The following is a 26,666-nucleotide window of genomic DNA, read 5'->3' on the forward strand; positions in this document are numbered from 1 at the left end:
ACCCAAGGCCATTCCAGCAGCCGCAAGTGAAGGAGGGGGAGATCAAACCTGGTTCTCCCAGATAAGAGTCCGTGCACTTCACCACTACACCAAACTGGCTTTCTAAGATGATACTGAATTTATATCCCACCCTTTACTCTGAATCTCAGAGTGGCGTAGAATCTCTTTTACCTTCCTCCTCTGCAACAGACACCCTACGAGGTAGGTGGGGCTGAGAGAGCTCTGACAGAAGCTGTCCTTTGAAGGACAGCTCTGCAAGAGCTGTGGTTGACCCAAGGCCATTCCAGCAGGTGCAAGTGGAGGAGTGGGGAATCCAACCCGGTTCTTCCAGGTAAGAACCTGCGCGCTTCACCATTACACCAAACTGCTAGCAATGGCTTGAAATATGTACTGCCTAAAGACCAGAACTACTTCCAGGGCCCGTGAGCTTTCTGAAACGCACACTACATTTAAGCAGAGGCAACTAACAAGACTTCTTTATATACATAAAGGACTCTCAGCCAAAAAAAAAAAAAAAGGGGTAGGATTTCATGTACCATTTCAACACACACACAAGAAGAAAATAAAACCCCTATTTTCTCCGGCAAGAAATGACGCCCAGTGTGGTGCTGACGATACATTCTTCAGAGCTTCCGTTCGGAATGCGACAGTTAAGACACGAGCACGGTTTCTTGTCCAGCACTTGACAGAAGGCAAATAACTTTTCGCAGCGCAAGGCCAAGCTGTCTTGCCCCCGCTCCACTCCGCCCGTGACAAGGCCTTGAGACCCCACAGAGCCGTTCTGGAGGAGGGGCTTCACTGCCGGTGGGAGGAGCTTCCCATCTCGGGGAAGGCTCCGCCCACCAGTAGGGAGGGCCTCTGCCAGCGAATGGGGCTGGGAGATCCCACCTACCGTGGAACGATCCAGTTCATAATGAAGCTTGATTTCTCGGGGGGCGGGAAATCTGTGGCCCACTGCGATGAAATTTTTGTAAAAAATAAAGGGCTCAGAGAAGCAAAAGTAAAGGGCATTCCACAGATAATCTACAGCAGGGAAAACCGGCCGGCTGGCCGCTTCGGTTAAGCGCTGAGTGTAACATTTCAGATTCGCTCTTGCACGTTGCAGAAGCCCCCCAAACCCCCAAAGGGTAAAACCCGCGGCTTAGGATTCCTTTGTTCCGTTAACTCCTTCAACGTCGGACTGCGAGCAGGAACCGTAAGGCCTGGGGACTCTCCTAATGCTTTCCTGCCCCGCTAGGGACGGACCGTGGGTCTCTCGAAACGGGCACTGCATTGGCCAGCCCGTGCCTGGGCGTTTCGACGTCAAAAGGCAAGAAATGAGGTAACACGAACAGCAATGCAGCTGCATTAACGGCCGGTGGAAAACGGACGCTGCGCTAACCTTTCAGCGTCTATCAGAGGCTGGGTGACAGAGCGGGACGGATCTCGGCGCGGCATGCTCATGGCCCGTTCCTTCGGAGACGATCGCCAGAACCGCTTCGCTTTTTACGAAGTCGATGCCGTGAAGCGCGCCTGATGAAACGGCAGCCAGGAGAAGGGAGGTCGGTTGAAGCTAGCCGCCCCCGTCCCTCCCCATCTTAAAACTAGAAGCACGCGGCCACAGCGGTAGGACTTGGTTCAGCAACGGCCTCTTTAGCTCGTGATGCGGTTACAGGTATCTGTGAGGGTTTGTTTGTTCTTTTTTTTAAAAAAGCCAACTTCCATAAACTTAAAAAATTCACAAGGAGGAAGGCGTCTGATGCGTTCTGCCGAGTAAGGCACCAGAACGGGGCCTCCAGTCTCTTAGCAGCATCCTCTGCAGAATTCATAGAGAGAGAGAGAGAGAGAGAGAGAGAAGAAAGAAAGTGGCGGAGTCGCTTTTAAATTAGTGCTTCGGGCGAAGACGAGTCCTCATTTCAAGCGTTCGATGAGCTCCTCCGTGAGTCCCAGGTGCACGAGCTGCGATCTGGAGAGGTTCGCTACGTGAGGGAAGGATCCAAGGAGCTTCTCCCAGGATAATTCCAGCAGGCTGGGCACCGCCAGCCACATCTTAAAGAGAGACCCAGTCCGTCTGTTTAGGAGGATGTCCACCACACCGCCGTGGACGTACATGCAGCCGGCCTGAAGGGGGTATCAGAGTAAGAAAGGAAGTCAGTCTTTGGCTTGTGGGAAGAGTGAAAACTATTTGGGGCCTGCTCACAGGGACAAGCTGCCTTCTGAGTAGAAATCATTACTGTATGGCGTCATGTGTGGAATAACCCGGAGATCCTAAGACTGTCTGGCAGTCTGAAGTACCTTTAGCAGTGGAAGAAGAATTGCAGATTTATATCCCACCCTTCTCTTTGAATTAGAGACTCAGCGGCTTACAATCTGCTATATCTTCTCCCCCCACAATAGACACCCTGTGAGGTGGGTGGGGCTGAGAGAGCCCTGACAGAAGCCGCCCTTTCAAGGACAGAGTCTCAGAGTGGCCTACAATCTCCTTTCCCTTCCTCCCCCACAACAGACACCCTGTGACGTGGGTGGGGCTAAAAGGGCTCTCACAGCAGCTGCCCTTTCAAGGACAACTGTGAAAGCTATAGCTGACCCAAGGCCATTCCAGCAGGTGCAAGCAAAGTAGTGAGGACTCAAAGCCGGTTCTCCCAGATAAGAGTCCGCACATTTAACCACTACACCAAACTGGCTCTCTAGTATTAACCACTAGGTGGCGAGAAGAAAATAATATTGCAGGGATGGCCAACGGTAGCTCTCCAGATGTTTTTTGCCTACAACTTCCATCAGTCCCAGCCATTGGCCATGCTGGGTGGGGCTGATGAGAGTTGTAGGCAAAAAACATCTGGAGAGCTACCGTTGGCCACCCCTGTAATATTGGATTTATACCTTGCCATTCACTCTGAATCTCAGAGTCTGAGAGCAGCTTACAATCTCCTTTGCCTTCCTCCTCCTACCCCGCACCCCACAACTGACACCCTGTTAGGTAGGTGCGGCTGAGAGAGCTCTGACAGAAGCTGCCCTTTCAAGGACAACTCTACGAGAGCGAAGGCTGACCAAAGGCCATTCCAGCAGGTGCAAGTGGAGGAGGGGGAATCAAACCCGGTTCTCCCAGGTAAGAGAGCTCTGGCTGACCCAAGGCCATTCCAGCAGCTGCAAGTGGAGGAGTGGGGAATCAAACCCGGTTCTCCCAGATAAGAGAGCTCTGGCTGACCCAAGGCCATTCTAGCAGCTGCAAGTGGAGGAGTGGGGAATCAAACCCAGTTCTCCCAGATAAGAGAGCTATGGCTGACTCAAGGCCATTCCAGCTGCTGCAAGGGGAGGAGTGGGGAATCAAACCCAATTCTCTCAGATAAGAGAGCTATGGCTGACCCAAGGCCATTCCAACAGCTGCAAGTGGAGAAGTGGGGAATCAAACCCGGTTCTCCCAGATAAGAGAGCTCTGGCTGACCCAAGGCCATTCTAGCAGCTGCAAGTGGAGGAGTGGGGAATCAAACCCAGTTCTCCCAGATAAGAGAGCTCTGGCTGACCGATGGCCATTCCAGCTGCTGCAAGGGGAGGAGTGGGGAATCAAACCCGGTTCTCCCAGATAAGAGAGCTATGGCTGACTCAAGGCCATTCCAGCTGCTGCAAGGGGAGGAGTGGGGAATCCAACCCGGTTCTGCCAGATAAGAGAGCTCTGGCTGACCCAAGGCCATTCCAGCAGGTGCAAGCGGAGGAGTGGGGAATCAAACCTGGTTCTCCCAGATAAAAGAGCTCTGGCTGACCCAAGGCCATTCCAGCAGCTGCAAGTGGAAGAGTGTGGAATCAAACCCGGTTCTCCCAGATAAGACAGCATGCATGCTTGGCATGCAGAAAGTTCCAGGTTCAATCCTGGGCATCTCCAGCTAAAAAGATCAGGCGGTGGGTGATCTCACGGTGGATTTGCCAGGGCCCAACTTTACCAGAAGCCTAGGACTCCCAGAACTCGGGCACACTGCTTTCTAGTCTAGTCTAGTTTCTAGGAGTGCGAAGCAGTTGGCCGCTTTCCTGGAACGTGGCGACCTAGCAAAAGTGATCCATGCAACGGTCACCTCGAGATTGGACTACTGTAATGCCCCCTACATGGGGCTGCCCCTGTACCGAACTCGGAAACTGCAGCTAGTGCAGAATGCAGCGGCCAGGCTGCTAGTGGGACTACCTCGATGAGAGCACGTGCGGCCTAGGTTGCGGGAGCTGCACTGGCTGCCAATTGTGTTCCGAGTTCGTTACAAGGTGCTGGTTATTACCTTTAAAGCCCTATATGGCCGAGGACCTGTCTACCTTAGGGACCGCCTCTCTCCATATACTCCCCAGAGAGCACTGAGATCTAGCTCCCAAAATCTCTTAGAAATCCCTGGACCAAGGGAGGCCAAACTGAAAACAACCCGAGAGCAGGCCTTCTCAGTAATGGCTCCCCATTGGTGGAATCAACTACCAGCTGAGGTTCAAGCGCTGCGGGACTACAATCAGTTCCGCAGGGCATGTAAAACTATTCTTTTCCAAATGGCCTACAAGACTGAATCCTGAAATGACATCCAGCCATCTGATACACATCGTTTGTATTATAGCATCTTATCTGCTGTGGTTTTTAATTAATCTATTTATTTAATGTATTTTATTGTATTTTATTCTATAATATATTTACTGTATGTCATCGCACTTTCCATGTTTGTGAGCCGCCTTGAGCCTGCCTTGGCGGGGAGGGCGGGATATAAATAAAAATTATTATTATTATTATAGTCATCGTTCACTGGTGAATTTGCAGTCCACCCCAGCAGTCAGGTGGGCTGTCGCAGAAAGGGGGACAGGGCGGAGCTCTCAGCCACGTACCGGAGTCACAGCAGCGCAGTGGAAGTAAACGGGCTCAGGCATGACAGCTGGGAGTTTCACCCACTGGAAGGTTTGCAGGCTCAGCTTCCAGACATCTCCTAGAATCACATCTCCATTGTATCCTCCGCACACAAAGACATCTGTGTTAGAAGTCGGGACAAAACCAAAAGAGGACGTGGGTGGGATTGACCATCGACAGACCAAGCCAGAACCACTTTGGGCTCAGAACCGTTTGAGCTGTTTTAGGAGGTGGTTAAGTGCACAGACTTTTACCTGGGAGAACCGGGGTTGATTCCCCACTCCTCCACTTGCAGCTGCTGGAATGGGTCAGCCACAAATCTCTTATCTGGGAGAACTGGGTTGGATTCCCCACTCCTCCACTTGCAGCTGCTGGAATAGCCTTGGGTCAGCCAGAGCTCTCTTATCTGGGAGAATCAAACCCTGTTCTCCCAGATAAGAGACCTATGGCTGACCCAAAACCATTCCAGCAGCTGCAAGTGGAGGAGTGGGGAATCCAACGCTGTTCTCCCAGATAAGAGAGCTATGGCTGACCCAAGGCCATTCCAGCAGCTGCAAGTGGAGGAGTGGGGAATCAAACCTCGTTCTCTCAGATAAGGGAGCTCTGGCTGACCCAAGGCCATTCCAGCAGCTGCAAGTGGAGGAGTGGGGAATCAATCCCGGCTCTCCCAGATAAGAGAGCTACGGCTGACCCAAGGCCATTCCAGCATCTGCAAGTGGAGGAGTGGGGAATCAAACCCGGCTCTCCCAGATAAGAGAGCTCTGGCTGACCCAAGCCCATTCCAGCAGCTGCAAGTGGAGGAGTGGGGAATCCAACCCGGTTCTCCCAGAGAAGAGAGCTCTGGCTGACCCAAGGCCATTCCAGCAGCTGCAAGTGGAGGAGTGGGGAATCAAACCCGGTTCTCCCAGATAAGAGAGCTCTGACTGACCCAAGGCCATTCCAGCAGGTGCAAGTGGAGGAGTGGGGAAGCAAACCCGGCTCTCCCAGATAAGAGAGCTCTGGCTGACCCAAGGCCATTCCAGCAGGTGCAAGTGGAGGAGTGGGGAATCACACCCGGCTCTCCCAGATAAGAGAGCTCTGGCTGACCCAAGGCCATTCCAGCAGCTGCGAGTGGAGGAGTGGGGAATCCAACCCGGTTCTCCCAGATAAGAGAGCTCTGGCTGACCCAAGGCCATTCCAGCAGGTGCAAGTTGAGGAGTGGGGAATCAAACCTGGTTCTCCCAGGCAAAAGTCTGTGCACTTAACTACTACACCAAACTGGCTCTTATCCTAGTCCAATCAGCCTTCTGTTTCTCTCCTGACAGCTCTTGCAGTTTTTTAAGCATGGTTGACTCCCCCAAGTTAAAATGTTTGTGAACCTCCCAAGCCCTTGGGCTGCAGGGGGTGTGTGTGTGTGACTGTTGAGGGACAGCAGCCATTGGAGCCCAGTGACGATTCCATTCCACCCCAAGCGGGCAATTCTGCTGATGTCGAGCCGGCCGGCCTTACCGTTCTTTATCTGCACACAGCTGTGACACCTCCTGGCGGCGGGGAACTCTGGAAGACAAAAGAGCGGGTGAGGGAAGCACAAAGGGCCCCAGCAAGACAGCTCCTCTTGGCTAAGGCAATGGTTAAAACCAACAGAAGGAACACCAAGGAAGGAGCGGAATTTCCCCGTCCTGTGAAATGCACTTGCTTTTTATATGAACGTGATGCAGGGAAAGCAAAAAACACTTCCTTCCATCCATGCAGCATCCTGTTTAAGCTGCCCCCCAACCGAGCAGTGTCGCAGAACTTCCGCTTCCCCACTACCACAGAATCATAGAGTTGGAAGGGGATCTCCAGGGTCATCTAGTCCAACCCCCTGCAGAGTGCAGGAAACTCACAAGTTCCTCCCCCTAAAGTCACAGGATCTGCATTGGTGTCAGATGGCCATCTAGCCTCTGTTGAAAAACCTCCAAGGAAGGAGAGCCCACCACCTCCTGACAAAGCCTGTTCCACTGAGGAACCGCTCTAACAGTCAGGAAGTTCTTCCTAATCATAGAATCCTAGAATCATAAAGTTGGAAGGGGCCTTCAGGGTCATCTAGTCCAAGTCCCTGCACAGCGCAGGAAGCTAACAAACCCCACCCCCTAAATTCACAGGATCCTCATTGCTGTCATGTGGCCATCTAGCCTCTGTTTAAAAACCTCCAAGGAAGGAGAGCCCACCACCTCCTGAGGAAGCCTCTTCCACTGAGGAATCGCTCTAACGGTCAGGAAGTTCTTACTACTCTTGAGCCGGAAACTCTTTTTGATTTAATTTCAACCCATTGGTCCCCTAACCCTACCTTCTGGGGCCACAGAAAACAATTCTGCATTTATGGATTGCCCAATCCCTGCTACTGCGGACCTCTGGGCGATGTGCACAATTTAATAAAAAGATCAAATATCATAAAATAAAATGCAAAGAAGTGCTAATACGGTACTAATACAGTACCAATGCAAAAGAGCCCTTCTGGATCAGACCAGTGAGGGCCCACCTAGTCCAGCCTCCTGTCTTACACAGTGGCCAGCCAGTTCCTCTGGAGGGCCAACAACAGGGCAGAGAGGCCGAGGCCTTCCTAAGAACCTCAGAAGAGCCCTGCTGGATCAGACCAGGGAGGGGCCATCTAGTCCAGCCTCCTGTCTCACACAGTGGCCAACCAGTTCCTCTAGAGGGCCAACATCAGGGCAGAGAGGCCGAGAACATCAGAAGACCCCTGCTAGATCAGACCAGCAGCAAGGATTGTACAAGAACAGTCAAAGGCCAACATTCAAACTCAACAAAAATGGGTTTTCAACTAAAATGTCTCCAGCATCAGAACGTAAAAGCTTTTAACTTAGATAACAACTGAAAAAAATCATTCCATCTGGATCCGACTATTTCATGTCCTTGCTGAATTTATGCTACCATTTTGGCGGGCACTCCCTGTTTACCGAGAATGTTTACAGAAAGGAAAATACTTTTGATAAGGTTCTCTTTGAGACATCTCAAGAGCTGGCCAGTCCCTCACTCACACACACACTGCTCTCTCCCTTTGGCTCCTCCCCGCCCCCCATCTCCACAAACGGCATATTTTCAAAAACCCACCTTTTTTCCTGTAAGGCTTTGTGGCGATTTCCTCCCAGGTGTTTGTTTCCAGGTTATAGGCATGGATCTGAAGAGACAGAAAGGGCCCAATGATATGGTAAAGGACTGTGAAATTGCCCTGGAAACAAACTGAAGCCAAGAAGACGACTGCAGATTTATACCCTGCCCTTCTCTCTGAATCAGAAACTCAGAGCAGAGACTTACAATCACCTTTATCTTCTCCCCCCACAACAGACACCCTGTGAGGTGGGTGGGGCTGAGAGGGCTCTCACAGCAGCTGCTCTTTTAAGGACAACCTCTGCCAGAGCTATGGCTGACCCAAGGCCATCCCAGCAGCTGCAAGTGAAGGAAGAAGAATTGCAGATTTATACCCTGCCCTTCTCTCTGAATTGGAGACTCAGAGCAGCTTACAATCTCCTATATCTTCTCCACCCACAACAGACACCCTTTGAGGTGGGTGGAACTGAGAGAGCTCTTACAACAGCTTCCCTTTCAAGGAAAACTCCTGCGATAGCTCTGGCTGACCCAAGGCCATTCGAGCAGCTGAAAGTGGAGGAGTGGGGAATCAAACCTGGTTCTCCCAGATAAAAGAGCTCTGGCTGACCCAAGGCCATTCCAGCAGCTGCAAGTGAAGGAGTGGGGAATCAAGCCCGGTTCTCCCAGATAAGAGAGCTATAGCTGACCCAAGGCCATTCCAGCAGCTGCAAGTGAAGGAGTGGGGAATCAAGCCCGGTTCTCCCAGATAAGAGAGCTATAGCTGACCCAAGGCCATTCCAGCAGGTGCTAGTGGAGGAGGGGGGAATCAAACCCGGTTCTCCCAGATAAAAGAGCTCTGGCTGACCCAAGGCCATTCCAGCAGCTGTGAATGGAGGAGTGGGGAATCCAACCCGGTTCTCCCAGATAAGGGAGCTATGGCTGACCCAAGGCCATTCCAGCAGCTGCAATTGAAGGAGTGGGGAATCAAGCCCGGTTCTCCCAGATAAGAGAGCTCTGGCTGACCCAAGGCCATCCCAGCAGGTGCAAGTGGAGGAGTGGGGAATCAAACCCAGTTCTCCCAGAGAAGAGAGCTCTGGCTGACCCAAGGCCATTCCAGCAGCTGCAAGTGGAGGAGTGGGGAATCACACCCGGTTCTCCCAGATAAGAGAGCTCTGGCTGACTCAAGGCCATTCTAGCAGCAGCAAGTGGAGGAGGGGGGGAATCAAACCCGGTTCTCCCAGATAAGAGAGCTCTGGATGACCCAAGGCCATTCCAGCAGCTGCAAGTGGAGGAATGGGGAATCAAACCCAGTTCTCCCAGATAAGATCTCTGGCTGACCCGGGGCCATTCCAGCAGCTGCAAGTGGAGGAGTGGGGAATCAAGCCTGGTTCTTCCAGACAAGTGTCTGTACCCACTACATCGAACTTGCACTCTCAGCCCCAAGACCCTCCCTAGTTGCTGGAATGCAAGCACCGCTCCCCTCCCTCCCCCCCACACAAATGGTAGTCAGCAGGACAGCTGAAGAGGAAGGAAGGGAGGCTGCAACACTGCACTCAGTGGCATGAAAAACCCACAGGGAGCTGACACGGAGGCCAGCCAGTTCCTCTGGAGGGCCAACAACAGGGCAGAGAGGCCGAGGCCTTCATAAGAACATCAGAAGAGCCCTGCTGGATCAGACCAGTGTGGGTCCATCTAGTCCAGCCTCCTGTCTCACACAGTGGCCAACCAGTTCCTCTGGAGGGCCAGCAACAGGGGAGAGAGGCCGAGGCCTTCAGAAGAGCATCAGAAGAGCCCTGCTGGGTCAGACCAGGGAGGGTCCATCTAGTCCAGCCTCCTGTCTCACACAGGGGCCAACCAGTTCCTCTGGAGGGCCCACAACAGGGCAGAGAGGCCGAGGCCTTCAGAAGAGCATCAGAAGAGCCCTGCTGGGTCAGACCAGTGAGGGTCCATCTAGTCCAGCATCCCGTCTCACACAGGGGCCAGCCAGTTCCTCTGGGTGGCCAGCAACAGGGCAGAGAGGCTGATGCCTTCCTCCTAGCTCTGGGATTCAGGGACTGACTGCCTCTGAACTTAGAGGTTTGCTTTAGTCACACAAACCAAAAGGGGGTTGTGCTTTTGTCGCCATGGCTAGTAGCCACGGATAGACCTCTTTCTCCAGGAATCTATTCTCCTTTCAAAGCCATTACGCCTGTGGCCATCACTATAAGAAAATTCACTATACCCTCCTGCAGAGAATTCCACCTTTTCATCACACATTGTGCAGCATTACTGGGACCAGTGTTCCCTCTAGGCTGAATCCGCGTGAACTAGCTCCAGGGCTCTTTTTCTAGCAGGAGCTCCTCTGCATATTAGGCCACGCCCCCTGATGTAGCCAATGCTCCTGGAGTTTACAGTAGGCCCTGTACTAAAAGCCGTGTAAGTTCTTGGAGGATTGGTTACATCAGGGGGGCGTGGCCTAATATGCAGAGGAGCTCCTGCTAGAAAAAAATGCCCTGACTAGCTCACAGTTTTTTAGTCTCCAGCGCACACCTTTTTGTCTTCGCTCAGGAAAAAATGGCCCCAGAGCACAATCATTGATGCAGAAGCTCACCACTTTAATGCCAGGAGCTCACAAAGTAGAATTTTTGCTCACAAGATTCTGCAGCTTCGAGGGAACAGTGGCTGGAACCCAGCCATCCCAGATGCCCTCCACTTAGCTGTCTGCTCAGGCTCCCCCAAATTCTAGGAAGTTCTGCTGTTCTGCACCAGCTCTTTAACAGCACTAGCTCTTTCTGTCGCTTCCCACACAGTCACCCTGGCAGAAGAAGAAGACTGCAGATTTATACCCTGCCCTTCTCTCTGAATCAGAGTCTCGGAGTGGCTTACAATCTCCTTATCCCACAACAGACACCCCTGTGAGGTGAGTGGGGCTGAGAGAGCTCTGACAGAAGTTGCCCTTTCAAGGACAACTCCTACAAGAGCTCTGGCTGACCCAAGGCCATTCCAGCAGCTGCAAGCGGAAGAGGGGGGAATCAAACCCGGTTCTCCCAGATAAGAGAGCTCTGGCTGACCCAAGGCCATTCCAGCAGCTGCAAGCGGAAGAGTGGGGAATCAAACCCGGTTCCCCCAGATAAGAGAGCTCTGGCTGACCCAAGGCCATTTCAGCATGTGCAAGTGGAGGAGTGGGGAATCAAACCCGGTTCTCCCAGATAAGAGAGCTCTGGCTGACCCAAGGCCATTCCAGCAGCTGCGAATGGAGGAATGGGGAATCAAACCTGGTTCTCCCAGATAAGAGAGCTCTGGCTGACCCAAGACCATCCCAGCAGGTGCAAGTGGAGGAGGGGGGAATCAAACCCGGTCCTGCCAGATAAGAGAGCTCTGGCTGACCCAAGGCCATTCCAGCAGGTGCAAGTGGAGGAGTGGGGAATCCAACCCGGTTCTCCCAGATAAGAGAGCTCTGGCTGACCCAAGGCCATTCCAGCAGCTGTAAGTGGAAGAGTGGGGAATCCAATCCGGTTCTCCCAGATAAGAGAGCTCTGGCTGACCCAAGGCCATTCCAGCAGCTGCAAGTGGAGGAGGGGGGAATGAAACTCGGTTCTCCCAGATAAGAGAGCTCTGGCTGACCCAAGGCCATTCCAGCAGCTGCAAGCGGAAGAGTGGGGAATCAAACCCGGTTCCCCCAGATAAGAGAGCTCTGGCTGACCCAAGGCCATTCCAGCAGCTGCAAGTGGAGGAGTGGGGAATCAAACCCGGTTCTCCCAGATAAGAGAGCTCTGGCTGACCCAAGGGCATTCCAGCAGGTGCAAGTGGAGGAGTGGGGAATCAAACCCGGTTCTCCCAGATAAGAGAGCTCTGGCTGACTCAAGGCCATTCCAGCAGCTGCAAGTGGAGGAGTGGGGAATCAAACCCGGTTCTCCCAGATAAGAGTCCACACACTTAACCACTACGCCAAACTGGCAGAAGACCTCTGCTGCTGGGCCGGTTACCTTGTCCAAGGAGTAGGCCGTCCAGGAAGTGCCGCCTCCCAAGATGTAAATCTTCTGCCCGTCGTGTGCGATTTCATGCCTGTACCTGACAAGACAATAAGAGAGAGAGAGAGAGAGAGAGACTGTATTTGTAATCCCCTGACCACATTTTTAAACACACAGTGTCAAGTCTCTAGTTCCCATGGTATGCTCTAGGGAAGGAAGGCAGCATGGTATAGCCCAATCTTGTCACAACTCAGAAGTTCAGCAGGGTCAATTCTTGGATGGAAGACCACCAAGGGAGACTCTGCAGAGAAAGGCAACGGTCAAACACCTCTGCTGCTCACTGGCCTTGAAAGCCCCTTGCTGGGGTCAGTACTTGGAGGGGAGACCACCAAGGAAGGCTCTGCAGAGGAAGGCAATGGCCAACCACCTCTGCTTCTCACTCACCTTGAAAGCCCCGTTTTGGGGTTATCATAACTTGGAAACTAAGCAGAGTTGGTATTTCAATGGGAGAGGGGACTTTCAATGGGACTCTACAGAGGAAGGCAACGGCCAACCACCTCTGCTTCTCCCTTGCCTTGAAAGACCCCTTGCTGGGGTCAGTACTTGGAGTGGAGACCACCAAGGAAGACTCTGCAGAGGAAGGCAACGGCCAACCACCTCTGCTTCTCACTGGCCTTGAAAGCCCCTTGCTGGGGTCAGTACTTGGAGGGGAGACCACCAAGGAAGGCTCTGCAGAGGAAGGCAACGGCCAACCACCTCTGCTTCTCACTGGCCTTGAAAGACCCCTTGCTGGGGTGAGTACTTGGAGGGGAGACCACCAAGGAAGGCTCTGCAGAGGAAGGCAACGGCCAACCACCTCTGCTTCTCACTGGCCTTGAAAGACCCCTTGCTGGGGTGAGTACTTGGAGGGGAGACCACCAAGGAAGGCTCTGCAGAGGAAGGCAACGGCCAACCACCTCTGCTTCTCACTGGCCTTGAAAGACCCCTTGCTGGGGTCAGTACTTGGAGCGGAGACCACCAAGGAAGACTCTGCAGAGGAAGGCAACGGCCAACCACCTCTGCTTCTCACTGGCCTTGAAAGACCCCTTGCTGGGGTCAGTACTTGGAGCGGAGACCACCAAGGAAGGCTCTGCAGAGGAAGGCAACGGCCAACCACCTCTGCTTCTCACTGGCCTTGAAAGACCCCTTGCTGGGGTCAGTACTTGGAGCGGAGACCACCAAGGAAGACTCTGCAGAGGAAGGCAACGGCCAACCACCTCTGCTTCTCACTGGCCTTGAAAGACCCCTTGCTGGGGTCAGTACTTGGAGCGGAGACCACCAAGGAAGACTCTGCAGAGGAAGGCAACGGCCAACCACCTCTGCTTCTCACTGGCCTTGAAAGACCCCTTGCTGGGGTCAGTACTTGGAGCGGAGACCACCAAGGAAGACTCTGCAGAGGAAGGCAACGGCCAACCACCTCTGCTTCTCACTGGCCTTGAAAGACCCCTTGCTGGGGTCAGTACTTGGAGCGGAGACCACCAAGGAAGACTCTGCAGAGGAAGGCAACGGCCAACCACCTCTGCTTCTCACTGGCCTTGAAAGACCCCTTGCTGGGGTCAGTACTTGGAGCGGAGACCACCAAGGAAGACTCTGCAGAGGAAGGCAACGGCCAACCACCTCTGCTTCTCACTGGCCTTGAAAGACCCCTTGCTGGGGTCAGTACTTGGAGCGGAGACCACCAAGGAAGACTCTGCAGAGGAAGGCAACGGCCAACCACCTCTGCTTCTCACTGGCCTTGAAAGACCCCTTGCTGGGGTCAGTACTTGGAGTGGAGACCACCAAGGAAGACTCTGCAGAGGAAGGCAACGGCCAACCACCTCTGCTTCTCACTGGCCTTGAAAGACCCCTTGCTGGGGTCAGTACTTGGAGCGGAGACCACCAAGGAAGACTCTGCAGAGGAAGGCAACGGCCAACCACCTCTGCTTCTCACTGGCCTTGAAAGACCCCTTGCTGGGGTCAGTACTTGGAGCGGAGACCACCAAGGAAGACTCTGCAGAGGAAGGCAACGGCCAACCACCTCTGCTTCTCATTTGCCTTTGAAAGCCCCTTGCTGGGGTCACCATGAACTGGAAGCTAAGCAGGGTCAGCCCTTGGATGGGAGACCACATTTTTGTGGTTGTTTCAGTTCTTGAACCACAAACCCGATACAAACCAGGAGGGTGGTTTGCAAACCAAATTGGGTCATATGGGTTAGTAACCCCTGTTTTCTGCTCGTGAAAAACAGAGGAAAGGCAGGGAGCAGAAAGCAGGTTTAAATGGCTCCAAGCCATTTAAACCCCTGCTTTCTGCTCTTCATGAGCCACCATGAACTGCCGAGGAATTCACGAAAGGTCACTGCGGCTCTTCAGTTTGTGAACTTTGTTGGCAAACCAACCACCAACAGGCCAAAAGTTCATCACGAACTTTTGTTTGTGAGCCAGTTTGTGCCCATCAATAGCCGGGAGCCCTCCGGGTTTGTTCTGTTTACTCCAATCTTTGCCCCTCCCCTCAGCTCAGCTGCACCCTTTCCCAACGGTCTGGTTGAGCAGTTCTCCTCCCTAAGGCACCCTAAAAACTGTCACAAGGCCAGCAGCAGCGGTGTGAGGTGCCCTTTGGGAGGGAGGCACCTTCCCTCTCCGGGCTTACCTCTCCTCTGGCATATCACAGTGCATGTTGTTTGGCTTCAGCTGCATCCATTCTCTGGTGTTCAGGTCCAGTTTGTGCAGGTCGGTGCTGTAGATGTAGCCGGTTGTTCCTCCGAATACGTAGAGCGAGCCGTTAATGATGGTCATCGCCTGGTGAGAAAGAGAGGGATGGATAAGGTGGGGCAAACGGAGGGGATGTTGGATGAACCTTCCGGCCAGAGCTCCCATGGGCTGGAAGGTTCATCCAGCGTTTAGCAAAGGGGTGCCAAACTCATCTGTTCTGAGGGCTGGATTAGATATAAATGAGACATAAGAACAGAAGAGAAGTCATGTTCAATCAGGCCAATGGCACTTCCAGTCCAACACTCTGTGTCACATAAGAACAGAAGAGAAGCCATGTTGGATCAGGCCAATGGCCCCTCCAGTCCAACACTCTGTGTCACATAAGAACAGAAGAGAAGCCATGTTGGATCAGGCCAATGGTCCATCCAGTCCATCACTCTGTGTCACTTAAGAACAGAAGAGAAGCCATGTTGGATCAGGCCAATGGCCCTTCCAGTCCAACACTCTGTGTCACATAAGAACAGAAGAGAAGCCATGTTGGATCAGGCCAATGGCCCTTCCAGTCCAACACTCTGCGTCACATAAGAACAGAAGAGAAGCCATGTTGGATCAGGCCAATGGCCCATCCAGTCCAACACTCTGCGTCACATAAGAACAGAAGAGAAGCCATGTTGGATCAGGCCAATGGCCCATCCAGTCCAACACTCTGTGTCATATAAGAACATAAGAGAAGCCATGTTGGATAAGGCCAATGGCCCTTCCAATCCAACGCTCTGTGTCACACAAGAACATAAGAGAAGCCATGTTGGATCAGGCCAATGACCCATCCAGTCCAACACTCTGTGTCATATAAGAACATAAGAGAAGCCATGTTGGATCAGGCCAATGGCCCATCCAGTCCAACACTCTGTATCACCCAGTGGCCAAAAAACCCAAGTGTCATTAAAGAAATTAGTGAAAACATTTAAATTTTAAATATCCCACTGATCTGAATGGGATGTAAAAAAAAAAGGTCAAGGTTGTCCCCTGTGCAAGCACCAGTCGTTTCCAACTCTGGGGTGATGTTGCTTTCACTATGTTCTCACGGCAGACTTTTTACGGGGTGGTTTGGCATTGCCTTCTCCAGTCATCTACGCTTTCCCCCCAGCAAGCTGGGTACTCATTTGACCGACCTCGGAAGGATGGAAGGCTGAGTCAACCTGGAGCCGGCTACCTGAACCCAGCTTCTTCTGGGATCGAACTCAGGTCATGAGCAGAGGGCTCCGACTGCCGCACTGCAGCTTTACCACTCTGCACCACGGTGGGTGAGAATTTTTGGAAGCCGAACCACATGGGCGTGGAAGAAGGCCCAACAACCCACATGATTTTCCAAACCAAGCAAAACCAGCTCTGGGATCTCCGAAAGGGCTCCCTGAAGGGCTTAGGACCCTCCGAGAGCGAAATCATTCTGTTTTCATCAGGACGAGCTCTTTTCCGAGGACCACCGTTAAGAGGCAGAGAAACGGCTTTCTCGGGGGCATCAGCGTGCCTTGCGACAATGTTCATTGGAAGGACAAAATGTGGAACGATCTGAAATGTACAGGCGAGCATATGGCCCGCGCTCCGTGACCTGCGCTGGCTGCCTGTAGAGTACCGGATCCATTTCAAGGTAATAGTTTTAAGAACATAAGAACATAAGAGAAGCCATGTTGGATCAGGCCAACGGCCCATCTAGTCCAACACTCTGTGTCACACAGTGGCAAAAAATTTTATATACACACATACACTGTGGCTAATAGCCACTGATGGACCTGTGCTCCATATTTTTATCTAAACCCTTCTTGAAGGTGGCTATGCTTGTGGACGCCACCACCTCCTGTGGCAGTGAATTCCACATGGTAATCACCCCTTGGGTGAAGAAGTACTTCCTTTTATCCGTTTTAACCTGTCCGCTCAGCAATTTCATCGAATGCCCACGAGTTCTTGTATCGTGAGAAAGGGAGAAAAGTACTTCTTTATCTACTTTCTCCATCCCATGCATTATCTTGTAAACCTCTATCATGTCATCCCGCAGTCGACGTTTCTCCAAGCTAAAGAGCCCTAAGCGTTTCAACCTTTCTTCATAGGGAAAGTGCTCCAGCCCTTTAATTATTCTAGTTGCCCTTTTCTGGACTTTCTCCAATGCTATAATATCCTTTTTGAGGTGCGGCAACCAGAACTGCACACAGTACTCCAAATGAGACTGCACCATCGATTTCTACAGGGGCCTTATGATACTGGCTGATTTGTTTTCAATTCCCTTCCTAATAATTCCCAGCATGGCGTTGGCCTTTTTTATTGCAAACGCACACTGTCTTGACATTTTCAGTGAGTTATCTACCACGACCCCAAGATCTCTCTCTTGGTCAGTCTCTGCCAGTTCACACCCCCTGACTTCGAAGGCCTTGCACGGCCTGGGACCGACATACCTATGGGACCTTCTCCTCCCACATACGCCCCAGGGGTTGCTTCGTTTGCCCTCCCAAGGTCTTCTGATAGTCCCCGGCCCCAGAGATGCCCGTCTTGCCCCTATGAGGGCCAGGACTTTCTCGGTCCTGGCCCCGACCTGGTGGAATCAGCTCCCTGTGGAGATCCGGGCCCTACCTGGCTTGCTGGTCTTTCGTAGGGCCTGCAAAATGGAGCTGTTCCATCAGGTCTTTGGAGGCGGCAGCAGGCATCTATTTCTCAATCGGTTGGCCTCCCCCCTACTGCTCTGCTGCTCTATGAACATATGAAGCTGCCTTCTACTGAATCAGACCCTCCTGGGTCCATCAAAGTCAGTCTTGTCTACTCAGACCGGCAGCGGCTCTCCAGGGTCTCAAGCTGAGGTTTTTCACACCTATTTGCCTGGACCCTTTTTTGGAGATGCCAGGGATTGAACCTGGGACCTTCTGCTTACCAAGCATATACTCTACCACTGAGCCACTGTCCCTCTCCTGACCGGCAGTAGCTCTCTAGGGTCTCAAGCTGAGGTTTTTCATGCCTACTTGCCTGGACCCTTTTTTGTTGGAGATGCCGAGGATCGAACCTGGGACCTTCTGCTTACCGAACAGATGCTCTACCACTGAGCTATAGCCCTCTTCATGGCTCTCCAGGGTCTCAAGCTGAGATTTTTCACGCCTATTTGCCTGGTCTCTTTTTAGTTGGAGATGCCGGGGACTGAACTTGGGACCTTCTGCTTACCAATCAGAGGCTCTACCCGCTGAGCTGTAGCCCACTTCATGGCTCTCCAGGGTCTCAAGCTGAGGTTTTTCCACACCTACTTGCCTGGACCCTTTTGAGTTGGAGATGCCGGGGACTGAACTTGGGACCTTCTGCTTACCAATCAGAGGCTCTACCCGCTGAGCTGTAGCCCACCATGGCTCTCCAGGGTCTCAAGCTGAGGTTTTTCCACACCTACTTGCCTGGACCCTTTTGAGTTGGAGATGCCGGGGACTGAACTTGGGACCTTCTGCTTACCAATCAGAGGCTCTACCCGCTGAGCTGTAGCCCACTTCATGGCTCTCCAGGGTCTCAAGCTGAGGTTTTTCCACACCTACTTGCCTGGACCCTTTTGAGTTGGAGATGCCGGGGACTGAACTTGGGACCTTCTGCTTACCAATCAGAGGCTCTACCCGCTGAGCTGTAGCCCACTTCATGGCTCTCCAGGGTCTCAAGCTGAGGTTTTTCCACACCTACTTGCCTGGACCCTTTTGAGTTGGAGATGCCGGGGACTGAACTTGGGACCTTCTGCTTACCAATCAGAGGCTCTACCCGCTGAGCTGTAGCCCACTTCATGGCTCTCCAGGGTCTCAAGCTGAGGTTTTTCCACACCTACTTGCCTGGACCCTTTTGAGTTGGAGATGCCGGGGACTGAACTTGGGACCTTCTGCTTACCAATCAGAGGCTCTACCCGCTGAGCTGTAGCCCACTTCATGGCTCTCCAGGGTCTCAAGCTGAGGTTTTTCACACCTCTTTGCCTGGACCCTTTTTAGTTGGAGATGCCGGGGATTGAACCTGGGGCCTTCTGCTTCCCAAGCAGAGGCTCTACCACTAAGCCACTGTCCCTGCACTGTGATGCTGCATTGCGGTACTATTTTGTGCTATACCACCTTGCTGTCGTGTCATCTTGCTGAATCATCTCGCTGCACTTTGATGAACGTTGCAATTGGTTTTATTGTGATTTTATTTCTATTTGCTGTGCTCCGCTCTGCGCCCCCAATGGGGGAATGTAAATAATAAAAATAATAATAAATCAGCGAAGAAGAGAACTGGGAATCCAATGAAGCTGATGGGCGGAGGGGTTCAGGACAGACAAAAGGAAATACTGCTTTCCGCAGAGAGTGAAGACAATGTGGATTTCGTTGCCAGAGGATGTAGTGATCGGGTCCTGTTTGGGGGAGGGACCGTGGCTCAGTGGCAGAGCATCTGCTTGGGAAGCAGAAGGTCCCAGGTTCAATCCCCGGCATCTCCAACTAAAAAGGGTCCAGGCAAAGAGGCATGAAAAACCACAGCTTGAGACCCTGGAGAGCCATGAATGGGGCTGTGGCTCAGTGGTAGAGCATCTGCTTGGCAAGCAGAAGGCCCCAGGTTCAATCCCTGACATCTCCAACTTAAAAGGGTTCAGGTAAATAGGTGTGGAAAACCTCAGCTTGAGACCCTGGAGAGCCGTTGCCAGTCTGAGTAGACAATACTGACTTTGATGGACCATGGGTCTGATTCAGTATAAGGCAGCTTCATAGGTTCATATGTGATGGCCACAGGAATAAGCAGCTTTAGAAGGGGATTACATGGCTTCAGGGAGGATAAGTCTATCCATGGCTACTAGACATGGAGACTGAGGGGAACCTCCACATTCAGAGACTCTAAGCCTCTGAATCCCACAGCCAGGAGGCAACATCAGTGAGAGGGCTCGGCCTCTCTGCCCTGTTGTTGGCCCTCCAGAGGAACTGATTGGCCTCTGTGTGAGATAGGAGGTTGGACTAGATGGACCCTCCCTGGTCTGACCCAGCAGGGCTCTTCTGATGTTCTTATGAAGGCCTCAGCCTCAGCTTCTCTGCCCTGTTGTTGGCCCTCCAGAGGAACTGGTTGGCCACTGTGTGAGACAGGAGGCTGGACTAGATGGACCCTCCCTGGTCTGATCCAGCAGGGCTCTTCTGATGTTCTCATGAAGGCCTCGGCCTCTCTGCCCTGTTGTTGGCCCTCCAAAGGAACTGATTGGCCTCTGTGTGAGATAGGAGGTTGGACTAGATGGACCCTCCCTGGTCTGACCCAGCAGGGCTCTTCTGATGTTCTTATGAAGGCCTCAGCCTCAGCTTCTCTGCCCTGTTGTTGGCCCTCCAGAGGAACTGGTTGGCCACTGTGTGAGACAGGAGGCTGGACTAGATGGACCCTCCCTGGTCTGATCCAGCAGGGCTCTTCTGATGTTCTCATGAAGACCTTGGCCTCTCTGCCCTGTTGTTGGCCCTCCAGAGGAACTGGCTGGCCACTGTGTGAGACAGGAGGCTGGACTAGATGGACCCTCCCTGGTCTGATCCAGCAGGGCTCTTCTGATGTTGTTATGAAGGCCTCGGCCTCTCTGCCCTGTTGCTGGCTCTCCAGAGGAACTAGTTGGCAGGATGTTGGACTACAGGGACCACTGGTTTGATCCAGCAGGGCTCTTCTGATGTTCTCAGGTATGAGCAGTGAGGAACACGCTCTGTGTGCGCTCAAAGGCATCCTTTATTCCCCAGGTGGCTCAGTACCTGTCCATAGATAGGATTCGGCTTCTTCCCTCGGCAGTTGAACACGGCCCAGCGTTTGTACTTCACGTTACAGACATGGACTTCGTTGCCGTTGCTCTCGCCAAATGGGATTCCGGTTCCACCAAAGACCAAAAGGTTGTTCCCGTGCAACACAACTGGCCGAACAAACAAACAAAATACACACTTAGAAGCAAACCCGGCCTTGCGATTCTATTGTTGCAAACCTACAACAGAAAAGTCTCTTCTCAACGGCTTTCTGAGCAAGCCTTGAGACCAAAGACTGGCATCTCACAGAGCTAGTATGGTGTAGTGGTTAAGTGTGAGTACTCTTATCTGGGAGAATGGGGTTTGATTCCTCACTCCTCCACTTGCAGCTGCTGGAATGTTCTAGGATCAGCCATAGCTCTCGCAGAGCTGTCCTTGAAAGGGCAGCTTCTGGGAGAGCTCTCAGCCGCACCTACCTCACAGGGTGTCTGTTGTGGGGGAGGAAGGTAAAGGAGATTGTAGCCTGCTCTGAGAGTCTGTCCTTGGAAGGGCAGCTGCTGTGAGAGCTCTCTCAGCCCCACCTATCTCACAGGGTGTCTGTTGTGGGGGAGGAAGGCAAAGGAGATTGTAAGCCGCTCTGAGACTCTGAGATTCAGAGTGCAGGGCGGGGTATAAATCCAATATCTCCTATCCTCTTCTTCAGTGTGGTGCAGCAGCTAAGGAACTGAGCTACCAACTAGGACAGGGGTCCCCAACCTTCTTGAGACTCTGGGCACCATCCGGAATTCTGACATATCACGATGGGTACAGGCGCTCAACGGCTGCCACAAAATGGCTGCCGCTGGAGGTGGAGCCAGCCACAAAATGGCCGCCGCAGCTTGCCTTCGGTCATTAAGTGAAACAGCAGCTGCCGCCAAAGAACCTAGGGGGAGGTATTTGTGAGTTTCCTGCATAGTGCAGCCAGTTGCTCGGCGGCCTGATATAGGCTTGCCAAGTCCAATTCAAGAAATATCTAGGGACTTTGGGGGCGGAGCCAGGAGACTTTGGGGGTGGAGCCAGAAGCAAGCATAACTGAACTCCAAAGGGAGTTCTGGCCATCACATTTAAAGGGGCCGCACAATGCCTTTCAAATGCCTTCCCTCCATTAGAAATAATGAAGGATAGGAGCACCTTCTTCTGGGGCTCACATAATTGTACTCCCTGTTCCAATATTTTTGAAACTTGGAGGGGGTTTTGAGGAGAGGTACTGAACGTTATGCTGCAAATTTGGTGCCTCTACCTCAAAAACAGGGCCCCCCCACCAGAGCCCCAGATACCCGCAGATCAATTCTCCATTATACCCTATGGGAATCAGTCTCCATAGGGAATAATGGAATGCACAGCAGATATTTCCCTCCCCCGTCCCCTGCTTTCTGATGAGCCTAAAGCAGGGGAAGGGCCTCCAACACCAGGAGATCCCCTGCCCCCACCTGGGGATTGGCAACCCTAGCCGGATAGGAGCCTTCCGGTGGCCTGATTTGGCTCTCGGGCCACACGTTTGACACCCCAGTCTAAAGCCATTCAGCCCCACCCCTCACTCACGGGACATGGAGGCCAGCTCTTCCGGCATGTCGCCTTCTGTTCCCATCTGATGCCAGGTGCCTGTAGCGAAGTTGTATCGCCAAAGCTCCCTGAAGAGCGGAGATTCTCGGTGGTCAGGGTTGTACCCTCCGAACACGTACAGGTTGGCATTGTCAGCGACGCAGCGGTGGCCGCTCCTGGCTGGCGGCACCCTCAGGCCTGCAGCGGGGAAAGAGCTGCTATCAGGATGCAAAAGCCGACAAGACGAGATTCGAGAAGCTGACAAGAGGGAATGGCACAGTGGGGCGGGGCAGAAATTCTTCTAAAAATATGGAGCAGAGGTCCATCAGCGGCTATTAGCCACGGTATATTATTGGAACTGTCTGGGGCAGCGATGCTCTGTATTCTTGGTGCTTGGGGGTGGAAAGGGCTTTTAGACCCACTTGTGAACCTCCTGATGGCACTTGGGGGGGTTTTTGGCCATTGTGTGACACAGAGTGTTGGACTGGAGGGGCCATCGGCCTTACCCAACATGGCTTCTCTTATGTTCTTATATGACACAGAGTGTTGGACTGGATTGGCCATTGGCCTGATCCAAGATGGCTTCTCTTCTGTTCTTATGTGACACAGAGTGTTGGGCTGGATGGGCCACTGGCCTGATCCAAGATGGCTTCTCTTATGTTCTTATGTGACACAGAGTGTTGGGCTGGATGGGCCACTGGCCTGATCCAACATGGCTTCTCTTATGTTCTTATGTGACACAGAGTGTTGGACTGGATGGGCCATTGGCCTGATCCAACATGGCTTCTCTTATATTCTTATGTGACACAGAGTGTTGGAGTGGATGGGCCATTGGCCTGATCCAACATGGCTTCTCTTCTGTTCTTATGTGACACAGAATGTTGGACTGGAGGGGCCACTGGCCTGATCCAACATGGCTTCTCTTATGTTCTTATGTGACACAGAGTGTTGGACTGGATGGGCCATTGGCCTGATCCAACATGGCTTCTCTTATGTTCTTATGTGACACAGAGTGTTGGAGTGGATGGGCCATTGGCCTGATCCAACATGGCTTCTCTTATGTTCTTACATGACACAGTGTGTTGGACTGGAAGGGCCATTGGCCTGATCCAACATGGCTTCTCATGTTCTTATGTAAAACAAGTTTTCTGACACTATTTTTTCTGTGGGGAAAAAATCTGCAACCCACCTATGCAAATCATAGTCCGTTTACAGTTGTCGAGGGCGTTGTGCCGCAAACCAATCGTGTTACATGAGCTGAATATGGAATGTGAGACATGGACATTCATTCCCTTATTGCAGCCTGCCCAAAGCACTTGGTTTTAGAGGGGGAAACCTTCTCAGCCAGGTTATGCAGCCGGTGGGTAAGTCAGAGCTGCGGGACTTATCTTTGAAGAAATTTGCTGCTACCGGTTTTGCTCCCGTTCCCTAATGTAGGGGTGTCAAACACGCAGCTTGGGGGCCAAATCAAGCCCTCAGTCCTATCAGGCCCCCGAGCAACTGGCTGTCATCTGCTTCTTTCTCCCTCTCTCTTGCTTCCTTCTGCATCACAGCATGCTTTCTATGGCTTGCTCATTTGCACCGGAGCTACAGAACAAAACCTCTATTTTCTCCATTGGCTGAGGCTCACCCCCCAATCCCCTGAGGAAGGAAGGAAGGAAAGAGCCAGAGCTGCCTTTGCCCCGTTCCGTGGATCGCATGGGAGAGATACAAAGAAAGTATCTTTAAGACCACTGAGTGCTAACGTTTTAAGCATGTTTTAAGTTTTTAAAAATATATTTGTGTTCATCTGTGTTCTTTATAAAATGTGTATCTCTGCTACCTCTTCTTAAACAGGTACACACATGGCCCAGCCTGACATGGCTCAGCTCCACAAGGTCTTCTTTATGTCAGATCCAGCCCTCATAACAAATGAGTTTGACACCCCTGCCCTAATGAGAGCTGGCGCAAAGCAAGAGAACAAGGTCGACAATCTCACAGCCATGAACTCACAGGGAGGCTCTGCGTAAGCTGCCAGTCCCTCCACTTCAGGAATCACACCTATCAATTATAATAATGGCCCACCTGACAATGTTAAAAAGACCAGGCAGGAGGTGATGGGAAAGATCTCCATCTGAGACCCTGGAGAGCCATGAAGTGGGGCTGTGGCTCAGTGGCAGAGCATCTGCTTGTCATGCAGAGGGTCCCAGGTTCAATCCCTGGCCTGATCCAGTTAAAAGGTTCACTCCCTGGCAACTCCAGTTAAAAGGACCAGGCGGGAGGAGATGGGAAAGACCTCCGCCTGAGACCCTGGAGATCCATGAAGTGGGGCTGTGGCTCAGTGGTACAGTCTCTGTTTGGCATGCAGAAGGTCCCAGGTTCAATCCCCAGCATCTCCAGTTGAAAGGACCAGGCAGGAGGGGATGGGAAAGACCTCTGTCTGAGACCCTGGAGAGACATGAAGTGGGGCTGTGGCTCAGTGGTAAAGCCTCTGCTTGGCAGGCAGAAGGTCCCAGGTTCAATTCCCGGCATCTCCAGTTAGAAGGACCAGGCAGGAGGTGATGGAAAAGACCTCCATCTGAGACCCTGGAGAGCCACGAAGTGGGGCTGTAGTTCAATGGAAGAGGCTCTGCTCAGCATGCAGAAGGTCCCAGGTTCAATCCCAGGCATCTCCAGTTAAAAGAACCAGGCAGGAGGTGATAGGAAAGACTTCCGCCTGAGTCCCTGGAGAGCCATGAAGATATCTCCCTCCCCCCACACTGCTTTCTGATGACCCTGAAGTGGGGGGAGGGCCTCCAAACCAGGCAATCGCTTGCCCCCACCTGGGGATTAATAATAACTGAAATAAGCCACTGTGTTACTTATACATTGCAAATAATTGCTCCATAGATATTTCTTATATCCTATTCAAGCATTCTTCCTCAGGAGGTGGTGGGCTCCCCTTCCTTGGAGGTTTTGAAACAGAGGCTGGATGGCCACCTGACAGCAATGAAGGTCCTGTGAATTTAGGGGGAGGGGTTTGTGAGTTTAGAGCAATTCCTCAGTGGAACAGGCTTCCTCCTCGGGAGGTGGTGGGCTCTCCTTCCTTGAAGGTTTTTCAACAGAGGCTAGATGGCCATCTGACAGCAATGAGGATCCTGTGAATTTAGGGGGAGGGGTTTGTGAGTTTAGAGCAGTTCCTCAGTGGAACAGGCTTCCTTCTTGGGAGGTGGTGGGCTCTCTTTCCTTGGAGGTTTTTAAACACAGGCTAGATGGCCATCTGACAGCAATGAGGATCCTGTGAATTTAGGGGGAGGGGTTTGTGAGTTTAGAGCGGTTCCTCAGTGGAACAGGCTTCCTCCTCAGGCGGTGGTGGGCTCTCCTTCCTTGGAGGTTTCTAAACAGAGGCTAGATGGCCATCTGACAGCAATGAGGATCCTGTGAATTTAGGGGGAGGGGTTTGTGAGTTTAGAGGGGTTCCTCAGTGGAACAGGCTTCCTTCTTGGGAGGTGGTGGGCTCTCCTTCCTTGGAGGTTTTCCACAGAGACTAGATGGCCATCTGACAGCAATGAAGATCCTGTGAATTTAGGGGGAGGCGTTTGTGAGTTTGCTGCATTGTGCAGGGGGTTCCTCGGGAGTTGGTGGACTCTCCTTCCTTGGAGGTTTTTAAACAGAGGCTAGATGGCCATCTGAGAGCAATGAGGATCCTGTGAATTTAGGGGGAGGTGTTTGTGAGTTTCCTGCATTGTGCAGGGGGTTGGACTAGATGACCCTGGAGGTCCCTTCCAACTCTAGGATTCTAGAGGGTATAAGAACTATCTGTGGAGCCATTATTTGCAATCCATAAGTGACGCAGTTGTTGCTGAGCGGTGCACTACGGTTTCCGGTTTTGCCCGCCTGGGGATTGGCAACCCCACTTCCAAGCGCTCGGCCCCGCCCCTTTTCGTCCAAGGGGCGGAGCCTGCGCGGAGGAGGGGCCCCGCCATGGCGGCCAAGCCGCGGCCCCGCCCCCTCCGCCTCACTCACCGCCTCGTCCCGGGCCCGGCGGAAGCCTCACGAAGCGGTTGAGGAGCCCGCCGGGGGTGGCCTTCGCCGCCGGCCCGTCTCCGCCGCCGCCTCCTGCTCCTCCTCCGCGCTGCCGGTTGCCGCCCCAGGCCTCGCCGTCGGCCGCCGACATCGCGCCCCTCTCGCCTCCCCTCAGGAGCCCGGCGGGAGAACTCGGGCAAGCCCACCGCAGTGGCCCGGATGCTACGGCGGGGGGGGGGGAGGCCGAGAGGGCCCTCCCATGCAGCCAATCGCTAGCTGCCGTGAACAGAGCCAGCCAATGGAAACGGGGCTTCTTGGGCCGGCTCGTAGGAGAAGGGAAGAGAAAGGCGGGGAGGGCCCTCCCGCGCAGCCAATCGGCGGCTGCCGTGCACAGAGCCAGCCAATGGAAACGGGGCTTCTTGGGCCGGCTCGGAGGAGCAGGGAGGTTGGGCCCTCCCGCGCAGCCAATCGGCGGCTGCCGTGCACAGAGCCAGCCAATGGAAACAGGGCTTCTTGGGCCGGCTGGGAGGAAAAGAGAGGGGGATGGCGGACGTCCCGTTACAGAGCAGGCCAGAGCAATTGAGAGGCGCCGTCCTCTGCGGGCGCCTCCCTCGTGAAGGAGGAAGGCAGGAACAATCGAAAGACGCGAGAATGCAGGCTAACGGCTATTCGCTTCTCGGGGGATTCTGGGAATTGTAGTTTTAGGAAAAGAGTAGGTAGGGAAGCCCAAGAGTTTGTTTCCCTCAGTGAACTACAATTCCCAGGATTCTCTGAGGTAAATGTGACGTTAGTC

The 26,666-nt window shown here is 52.9% G+C and overlaps 1 protein-coding gene and 1 non-coding gene across 2 annotated transcripts; one reads left to right on the forward strand and one right to left on the reverse strand.

The window, feature by feature from the left end:
• Positions 1-458: 458 nt before the first annotated feature.
• Positions 459-26,024, reverse strand: KLHDC10 (kelch domain containing 10). The gene is made up of 9 exons (XM_060244631.1): positions 25,874-26,024; positions 21,890-22,087; positions 20,324-20,478; positions 14,521-14,669; positions 11,872-11,956; positions 7,931-7,997; positions 6,329-6,376; positions 4,822-4,961; positions 459-2,100 (listed from the first exon to the last, which is right to left on the reverse strand). Exons 1-9 carry the CDS (start codon positions 26,022-26,024, stop codon positions 1,891-1,893), a joined length of 1,203 nt encoding a protein of 400 aa, XP_060100614.1. The 3' UTR covers positions 459-1,890.
• On the forward strand, positions 24,028-24,100 carry TRNAD-GUC (transfer RNA aspartic acid (anticodon GUC)). Its single transcript has one exon. It is a non-coding gene; the product is annotated as a tRNA-Asp (tRNA).
• Positions 26,025-26,666: the final 642 nt, after the last annotated feature.

The sequence above is a fragment of the Heteronotia binoei genome, chromosome 8 (genome assembly GCF_032191835.1).
Source record: "Heteronotia binoei isolate CCM8104 ecotype False Entrance Well chromosome 8, APGP_CSIRO_Hbin_v1, whole genome shotgun sequence".
Classification (NCBI taxonomy): domain Eukaryota; kingdom Metazoa; phylum Chordata; class Lepidosauria; order Squamata; family Gekkonidae; genus Heteronotia; species Heteronotia binoei.

Bases quoted from the DNA above. Each gene is read 5' to 3' on its own strand.
- KLHDC10 (XM_060244631.1), bottom strand. From the start codon at position 26,024: ATGTCGGCGGCCGACGGCGAGGCCTGGGGCGGCAACCGGCAGCGCGGA. The intron at 20,479-21,889 runs GTGAGTGAGGGG...TTGTTCGGCCAG, and splicing joins AGAGCTGGCCTCCATGTCCC to TTGTGTTGCACGGGAACAAC. The intron at 11,957-14,520 runs GTAAGCCCGGAG...TTGTCTTGTCAG, and splicing joins TGTGATATGCCAGAGGAGAG to GTACAGGCATGAAATCGCAC.